Source organism: Prionailurus viverrinus, chromosome B2 (assembly GCF_022837055.1).
Source record: "Prionailurus viverrinus isolate Anna chromosome B2, UM_Priviv_1.0, whole genome shotgun sequence".
Classification (NCBI taxonomy): domain Eukaryota; kingdom Metazoa; phylum Chordata; class Mammalia; order Carnivora; family Felidae; genus Prionailurus; species Prionailurus viverrinus.
This window is the reverse complement of record NC_062565.1, coordinates 78,497,837-78,507,627: the sequence shown is the minus strand read 5'-3', so window position 1 is coordinate 78,507,627 and position 9,791 is coordinate 78,497,837. Positions and strand designations below refer to the sequence as shown.

Below are 9,791 nucleotides of genomic sequence, written 5' to 3'. Positions count from 1 at the left end.
CGCAACCGACTGAACACCCAGGTGCCCCTTCTTATAGCTTTGATTTGCATTTTCCTAATGACTAATGACGTTAAGCATCTTTTCACCTATGGATTGGCCGTTTGTATATCTTCTTTGGAGATATGTCTATTCAAATCTGTTGTCCATGTTTGAGTTATCTTTTGTTGTTGAGTTTTAGCAGTTCTTTACATATTCTGGATATTAAAACTTACCAGACTCCATTTTTAATTTAGATAAAATGTTTGGGGGAAATCTTCAATTCCCAAAATTATTCATGATATTGGCAATATTGAATATTTTACTTTCTGAAAATATTTAATTAATTGAATTTTCCAAATGAAATTCCTGTGCACTTAACTGCTAGTTCTCAAGAGAAAAGAGAAAATCATAGGAAAATTGGTACATTAGAATTGGCAAGTAGAAACTCTTTAAAAATTGGGAGTAATCCATAGTGACTTAAGAAAAGGGATAAATTAAAGACCTTTATTAAAAATAAAGAGACAATATGAATTATTATTAAGAGATAAACATGATGAGCTAATGACTTCAAACTAATGACTGCTTTCAAATGCTTAAAGGGCTATTATATAAAGATTCCTAACTTATCCACCTTCAGAGGAAAAAAGTTAGAGAAAAAAACATACTAACTTGCAATTGGAAAGCCTTCCAATTTGATACCAAGAAAAGACTTTTAATGACAAAATAATAATAATAATGCTTACTGATCACTACCATGTGTCAGACTCTGTTTTGAGCCCCACGTGATTAGTACTATTATCATCACAGCTGAACTTGGGCTTGAACCCATGGAGTTCAATGCTGTGCCCAGGCTCTTATCCGCTATACTAAACCAGCTTTGTTAAAACTGGACTAATATTAGAACACCTTTCCCTCCTAAGAAAAGCCACTGCCTTTCTATCAGCAGAGAATTTCAAAATAGGATAGACATTTATCAGTCAAATGAAATTCATGATTCTTACACATTTGATGGTGTCAGTCTTTTAACTCTATTCAAACAGCAGTTTCTTTCTTACTGCTTTTCTTTTAGCAAAACAGTCTGGATCTACTCTTGCCTTCCTCCCTTTTCTAAAATGATCAGCAGGGTACTTTCAAATGTTTTGTAACATTACATAAATATCCTTTTAAATAATATGGACAAATGCCCGATGACACATGTTGTAGGAAAACATAATACCTTTTGTTTTCCCTTTTTAATCTTTGGGACTTTGTTTTAATAACTCATGGAGACATTAACCTTTCAGGTGGATTTGAAACTCCTTTTTATTTAATACAATTTTGTTTGTGTTCTGAAAACCCAAGGACATTGAAGTATTTATTCCCTGCTCAATAGATCACTGTGTACATGTATGTTTGTTTTCTCTGAAAACATATCTTAACCTTCATACATCTCCTCAGGGCTTTTGTGTGTGGGCTTGCTACATATTGTTTCCCCTGTAAGAGGTAATGTGCCATGCTCCAACAGGTGTGCTGCTATTAACAATATCCCAATTTTCTTAACCTCCTCATTCCTCTCACATGATCATTTCCATGATACTCTTTCAGCTGAGTTAGAGAGAAAGCAAAAGGTAATTAATTTTTGTAATAGAAAACAAGAACTAAAATGGCAAGAATTTCACCTAAGAAATCACAAAGCATATTAGTGGCAGACCTGGAGCTCTAGCCCACATCTTCTGATTATAGCAGAGAGTTATGAGAAGTGGTTTTCACTTGGAGAGATTCTGTCTCATCTCCACAGGGTACATTTAGAAATGTCTGGAGACATTTTTAGTTGTCCAAAATGGGGAGGTGGTGCTACTGGCATCTAGCTGGTAGAGGCGAGAGATTCTGCTAAACAACCTACAAGGCTTAGGATAGCTGCTCCAACAAAGAATTATCCAGACCCAAATATCAATGGTGCCACCGTTGAGAAGCTCTGTTTTAGAGTGATGGAAATTAGATTTGAACCCTCTGCATCTTATTTTGTGACCTTGGGAAAGTGGCTTCATTTTTCAGAATGTGCTTTCTCATCTGAAAGAACAAAACATCCACCACCATAAACAAACAAACCAAACCAACCAACCGACAAACTAAACAAACAAAACCCCCACTTTCCAGGGTAGTTGGGAGAGACCAACTCAAAAACACTGAACAGAGTATGCTGTGTATATAATGGGCCCAACAAACATAAATCAGGGAATCCAATTATAAGAAAAGATGGAAGTGGAGTGTGCCAGAAAGACAACATCAATGAAATGAAAAAGAAGGCTCCCTAGTTTCCTTTCAACTTTTATATAGAAAAGGGCAAAAGAGATGGAGAGAGGTACAAGATAATTAAACAGCATCAAGGACATATTAGGAGGAGAGGGGAAGAGATGGTAAGACTGGGAATAGAAAGCTGTGAAAAGGCTGTACAGGTGAAAGAGATTTTAGCAGTGACCTGGAGATGAATTTGAGAGATATTTGGAGGGAGGAACCAGAAGAATTTTGTGAGTAATTAAGAAGGGTCATAAAAGGGGCACCTGTGTGACTCGATTAAGTGTCTGACTCATGGTTTTGGCTCAGGTCATGAGCTCACCATTCCTGAGTTTGAGCCCCATGTTGAGCTCTGCACTGGCAGCATGGAATCTTCTTGGAATTCTCTCTCTCTCTCTCTCTCTCTCTCTCTCTCTGTCTCTCTCCTTCTCTCTCTCCCCCTCTCTCTGCTGCTCCCCTGCTTGTACTCTCCTCACCCCGCTCTCTCAAAATAAGTAAATAAATATTTAAAAAAATTTTTAAAGGGTCATAAGAGAGAGAGGTCCAGGATGAATATGAGATTTCCAACTTGGGTGTTTGGGTATTGGTGATGCCATTAAGCAATAAAATCAAAGAGCAGAGCAGATAATAAATTCATCTATAGATACTTCAAGTTTGAGAGGCCTGTGGCATATTTAAATGATAACCAAGGGGCAGTGAGATATGGAAATCTGGTGAGAAGCCAAATATTTGAGAGTCAGAAATCTGAAAATGGTAGATGAATCCCTGGGAGTGAATGAGATTTTCTAGGGAGAGCATATGGAGTAAGAAAAGAGCAGAGGACAGAGCTTTTATGAATTAGACAAAGAAAACTAAGATGGTACAATTAAGAGAATCAGAACAATAGAAAGAGAAGATAGAAACAATAGAAAGAAGACGATCCTGGATGTCAAGGCTCAAAGAGTTTCAAGAACACAAGAGCAGGCAACAGTATCATAGAAAAATTAAGTGAGATCCAGAGTGTCCAGAAGATTTGGCAGGTCAGTGGTAGTGCTAATTTTAGCATGCAATGATGAGCAGAAAAACTAGACTCAGTGAGTTGAAGAGTAAATGATTGTTGTAATAGTAGAAATAAGGGATAAAACTTAAGCACATTTATATGCTGAGATGAAGGAACCAGTGAAGGTTGAAGATACAGAAGCAGGGAAAATGGATAAATCAAGAGTGGGGTGTAGAGTTGGAATGATCATTTTGAGGCAAGATGAGGCTGACCCCTCCCTCTAAACTGTGTAGAGCATGTTAAGTTGGGCATTGATGTAAGTAGACCTGCAGGGGTGAGGAAACATGAGTTTGAAGAAGTTCATATTGGAGACCCTCACTTTTCACTATGGGACTGTAGGTGAGCTCAGTTGTTGGTATGGGATATGGGACACAGGACATGAGAGGAGCTAGGGGAAGGAAATAACCTTTAAGGATTGGGGAGGGGCATTAACAAACTAGAGAAAGTGAGTAGAGATTACAATTTCAAGAAGCTGGTATGTGAGGGGTATTTCAAGGTGCCAATGTCACCTTGGGATTCATATCTATTTTTTTTTCTAGATCACTAACAGAACCCATCCATCCTTAGAAGCAATAAGCTGGAAGGATTTGTTTGAAAATGAGATAGTGTGTGTGGGATCACCAACTAAATTCCAAACTTAACTGGGCAAGGAATCAATTACGTCTGTGGACCAATTGTGTCATCTCCTTGTATGAATGTGAGTCCTCAACAACCAGAGTTGAAATTCAACTTTATCGTCCATAATTCATAATCAAGTAAGACAGTGGAAATGATCAATAAAATGAAAATAAATGAATCTTGATGAAATTGTTTTCTTTTGCAGAATCTTACCTTCTTTTGAGCCTAAGTCATGAGTTGGATGTTCCTCAGAGACCTCCTAACTGGAGTAAATAAATACTCAACCGGAATTGGGCGGATTTGGTTGGCTGTTGTGTTCATCTTCCGTTTGCTGGTCTACATGGTGGCAGCAGAGCATGTGTGGAAAGATGAGCAGAAAGAGTTTGAGTGCAACATTAAACAGCCTGGTTGTGAAAATGTGTGTTTTGATCACTTCTTCCCCATTTCCCAGGTCAGACTTTGGGCCTTACAGCTGATCATGGTCTCTATGCCTTCACTTCTTGTGGTTCTACATGTAGCCTGTTGTGACAGTAGAGAGAAAAGGCACAGAAAGAAACTCTATGTCAGCCTAGGTGTGATGGATGGGGGTCTGTGGTACACTTACCTGATCAGTCTCATTGTTAAAACTGGTTTTGAAATTGGCTTCCTGGTTTTATTTTACAAGCTGTATGATGGCTTTAGTGTTCCGTACCTTATGAAGTGTGATTTGAAACCTTGTCCCAACACTGTGGACTGCTTCATATCCAAACCCACCGAGAAAACGATCTTCATCTTCTTCTTGGTTATTACCTCATGCCTGTGCATTGTGTTGAATTTCATTGAACTGAGCTTTTTGGTTCTCAAGTGCCTTATTAAGTGCTATCTCCAAAAACACTCTAAGACACTCAAGTCTTCAGTGTGTGAGTGCCACAACCTCAGATATGTTGAATGTGGTGGGATAGGGGCTCCTCCCCTGCTCCAGAATTGCCACTCAGACTCAGCCATAAGCACACTGCACACCCCTGAACCCCCTCCCTCCCGAGGTAAAACAAAACTGCTTTGTGATACACAAGAGGGTTGGCAAGGAGAATCTGCATCCTTCCTAAGCAAGACCTAAGCTATGTTGGAAAACAAAGGGTGTCAGCCTTAATGTCATTTGGGAAAAATTTTTAAAAAATTTTCAGTATGTGCTCAGTTGTACACACTAGACAGAGATCTCATTGTCATAGGGTTCAAGTGGATATGTGAGTTGTGTTTGAATAGTTAATTGCAAATTAGTCTGAAAAAATCCAGTGAACGGCATTCTCTTAAACGCTTAGATCTGTCACCTGGAAAATATAGAAAGTGACATTTCTGACAAACGTGATGGCTTCCAAGCTGAGGTTGAGGCATTGGCAATCTTTCCAAAGTGGAAGCCAAGGCTCCCCTCACTCAGCTCTACATAATCTTTGCAGATAAAGAGCATGGTGAGGGCACAGTAGCAGGTAGCCAAGGCAAACAGAAGCACACTCAGTGAGAAGGCCTGGCCTGGGGAAATGACCACAGAGCCCAGGCCTCTGCAGTTTAGGTCTCCCTGGATATAAATGGACTAGGGGAGAGGGAATAAAGCCATAATTTGTGGTTTCCAAATTAATACAAATATTACTGGGGACATGTCCCACTTAAGCCTGAACCTAACAGATACCTGAAAGGGTCACTCCAGTCATACCAGAAGGCAGGTCCCACCAACTACACGGACAGGGAGCAGGTAGGACCCAGAAAAGGAACATACCCACTTGATAATTACTTAACCCTTCTCTTTTAACCACTGAACATTGAATACTTTGTAAATTTCTGTATTTATTGGACCTTTTTATGATCAGGAATTCACAGTGTGTTATACAATATGTCATAGTTTGCCTACAATTTACTAGTACATCTCTCTCTAGAATGGATAATAAAATGTGTACTATGCTGTTACATTGGTTTGAAAAATGTAAAAAAAAATAAGGATGCTTATTATTACTTTATTTGGAGCCTAGCTCTTTCTTATTTTTAAAAAAATCATATATTATCTTTGTATTTAACACTCTAACAGACGTGCATTTCTCCAGAATAAAAATTCAGTGGTTTTGTTGTGTTATTTGGCTGTCCTTGATATTGTTACTTGACTGCACGGGTACAATTATTCTGTGAAATAAAACTTTCCTGACAATTTTAGAGCAGGACTTGCAGCCCTGCTTGATAAAAATAGTTGAGAAATCATTCTTGTCCACTGGGAATTTTTTTAATGAGAAATCAGTGCATAAAAATGTAATTTTAACTGAAACTGATTATGTCATGTCTTCCATGGCCCTGCCCTCTTCAGCATAAAGTCACTACAATTCATGCAGGTTTTCCCCTTCTTTCAATTTATATCCCAGATCCCTCACTGCTGCACTCCTGAGCTTACATTCATTTGACATGAAAACAGCCAATCTTTGCAAATGCAGGTAACCACTAAAGGATTTAAAGGAATATAAACACATGTTTTTGACAGTGATGGGGGTTAAAGAGGCTTGAGATTTTTGAGGCCCTCATCATGGCATAAAATCTAGAAAATAGGGTTTTAGTGCACAGAAGTGAAATGGAGGCAAGATGATTTTTCCCTTTAAGTTTGTAGCCAAAAATATTTTTGAGGAGCTCAGATTTCACATCAGTTATGACCAGTGCTGCTGTAGGGAAAAGGATTGGTGGGACATGTGCATTTTTTGCTCTTTCCAGTTTGCATTAAGAGGAAATGACGAGGTAATGGGAGCAAGAGCTGTGAATGAAGTTGTTTAGACAGGAAGGGGAATGATTTTTTCCCCTTTAAGCTTAGTTTATAAAATGAGTTTCCTATATGAATACTCTGGAGGTTGTCTTGGCATCAGTGAGGACCCAAAGCATTTGATTGAGAGAAACTGGCATTTAAATTTGGCATCTTTAGTCTCTTATCAATAAATTAATTTTTATTGAGCTATGATCAGCAGGAACAAGACACTGCATTATGCACCTTCAGAGATATATAATTCCGGCTGTAAAAAAATTTCCACTTTCATGCGGGAGCATGGATGTTAAGATGGGGTGGAGTATCTTGCACTGGTCCTCACTGGTCACCTCACTTGACCTGACTCCCCCACACAACATTGGTGCTCAGAGAGCAGACATTAACCTTAGAGATGAAGAAGGTAAGACCCAAAAATTCAGTCCCTTTTTTCAGGGATATTCATCCAGTAAAAGCCGAGTTACCATAGTTCTTTCTTAAACCTTCCTCACCTCATCGGGCTTCCTGGATCACTGAACAGGTGTCTTCTTAATTTCATTCAAGCCATTCCTGGCCGGCAGTTGGCTCTCTAGGACTTATCCCCCAAATCTTTCCTGTTAAGACACTGTCTGTGGTCACAAGGTTTCGTCTCAATGGAGCTGGAAGGAAATTTTTTTCAGTATTGTATGAAAGAATGCCTAGGGTTGCAAGTAGCTATGGTTCCAGTCTTCCCAAGGAAATTTAACAAAGATAGCTTAAGACAGAAAGACTGCAAAGTTAAGAGAAGGGGGAAAAGGCAAAGACCTGAGAATGTTTGAATTTTTAATTCCTGCTGTCTCTGACACAGGCTCCCCCCTATCCTTTCTGTAGTTTAGTTACATGAATGATAAATTCCCCATTTTTGCTTAAACTGGCTTAAATAGGGTTTCTGTATCTTGCAACTGAAAGAATCCTGATAACACCATGTTTTTCATATGTTTCTTTCCAGTACAGTGTAAAAAGGCAGGGGGTGGGGGATGTGAGGACACTTCTCTTGTACTTTTTCTTTTTTAGGTTAGGCATTGAGTATCCTAACTTTTACATGTGGCTACGTACAGAATGTGTGAGTAGGGGGAGAGATGTGGAAGGATCTCAACATTGGTTACAATAAGAGGAGAGTGAATTTTTCCTTTATAAATCTTTTCATTGTTTCATGTTATTTTTGTTCTTAAAATTTTAATAAAGAAGTCAATTAAAAGCCCAAACTGCCCTGTCCCTCCTTTTTCTATCTCACATCCCATCATATGCATAGAACACTTTCCTTAGATATTGATGCCAATTTATTCCTAGTTTACATTTTATTTTGTTTGTATATTTAATACTGCACAGAGTACAAAAGAGAGGGCATGTCACAATTCTGTAAAAAAAAAAATGGTGAGGAAAGAAAGAACCAGTGGTGGGGCATGTAAAGGCAAAAAGTGTTAGCATTCCTTTGAATTTTATGACAAAGTCTGAAGGGACAGATATGTTCTGGGAGAAACTTACCAGAAGCTGTCTCTTTAAGTTTTTTTCTCACAGAGCAAATCTTCCTTCAGCTGTAAAAGACAATGGTTTGTGGGGAGTTTTGAAAATTTTCCACAGACCTATCCTGTTTCTACTATGTCAGAAAGTCTTAATAAACAATTCTATTCTAAGATGATAAAGATTATCTTTAAAAATGCTGTAATGTATCCATATATTCTGTTTGAAAGTAAAATGAGTTCTGGATGTTACCCAAATAGGTCAACATTCCCACCTACTTATAGTTGAAGTATCTGATCCTTCCCCGACTATGGAGATTTAATTTTCTTCTAAAAAGGAAAAGGAAAAATGTTGTTCAGAGAAAAACAGTATTTGGAACTTCTGTTAATTTATTTTTGTCTCGAAATTTTTTCAGACATTAATGCTTTCTGTCAGAGGTGGACAGATGGCTGTGGTATAGAATTGTCTTTACAGAATAACAGGAAATTGAAGAAGTAGACTCCAGTTTTCTATCCTTTAAAAAGATCACTATTGGACTTGCGCAGTAGATTGGGTCCAGAAGAGACAAATATTAAATGATCCCATTTTCACTTTCTTACTATAAAAATGTCAGTAACTAAATTTGATCATGAATCCCCTGTGAGTATTAGTCATTAGGTGAACCAAGTGCTTTCATTTATAAAGCATTTATTGCAAAGGAGAGTCAGTGCAGTAACTTGAGATTTGACTTTCTATGGAAGATTAGCAAATATGATAAACTGATCTTCTGGAGAAAATGCCTTCTAATCACATTTGATGATGACATTAAAAACTTACTGTGGCTAAAATGAAAGATTGTCTTACTAATCTTTCCATATCCTGTATCCCCACAGTTTAGGTCTCTGGCATTTAGGAGCTCAGTTTCTTGGAAAAATATCTGTTCCTCTCCTTCTTCCTTCTTTTGCCTACCCAACATTTACCCTTCTTCACCTAAAAGAATTCTGACTTTGTTGGAGGTGGCAACGTCCCCAGCTAAAAAGTCACATTTCCAGGTCTCCTTTGCATGTAAACGTAGCAGTGTGAAATCTTGTCAAGATTTTTTGACTGATGCTTTGGGGAAAGTTAAAAAGTGGGCCTGACCTGGCTTGCATGCATCTTTTTGCCCCCCAACCCCTTCCTGCCTGAGACATCATGGCTAGAGCTGCAGTAAACATCTTTCTACCATGAGATACTTTCAAGATGGAAGTATAACCTTATGGATGAAGGAGCAGAAAGACAGCTCCTGGAACTTTGACACCATCAGGGAATTGCTGTATCAGCTCTGAACTGCCTATCTCCATGCTTTTGTTTTCGTTGTTGTTATGTGAGAGATAACTCCTACCTGATGTAAGCTATTGCCTTGTTGGGCTTCTTTACTTATAGCCAAAAATAGTTCCTGACTACTTTCATGTGAGTGATTAGGATGAAAACACAGAAGGTGTGCTTGTATCTACTGAAGACAAAAGAGATGACCTGGATATTGAATGGCAGAAATAAAACATGATTAAAAATCTCAGAATTTTTTTCAGAACGAGTCAGTTGAAATGGAACAAGTAGTCATTCTGCATCGATTTAAAATTTTAATATGAGACAAAGATTTAGTTCACGACATAAAGTCCT

At 38.2% G+C, this 9,791-nt stretch overlaps 1 protein-coding gene across 1 annotated transcript; it reads left to right on the top strand.

Annotated features, from left to right (window-relative positions):
* The first annotated feature begins 4,142 nt into the window (after positions 1-4,142).
* GJB7 (gap junction protein beta 7) lies at positions 4,143-5,006 on the top strand. Its single transcript, XM_047860370.1, has one exon. The coding sequence runs from the start codon at positions 4,143-4,145 to the stop codon at positions 5,004-5,006; it is 864 nt and encodes a 287-aa protein (XP_047716326.1).
* Positions 5,007-9,791: the final 4,785 nt, after the last annotated feature.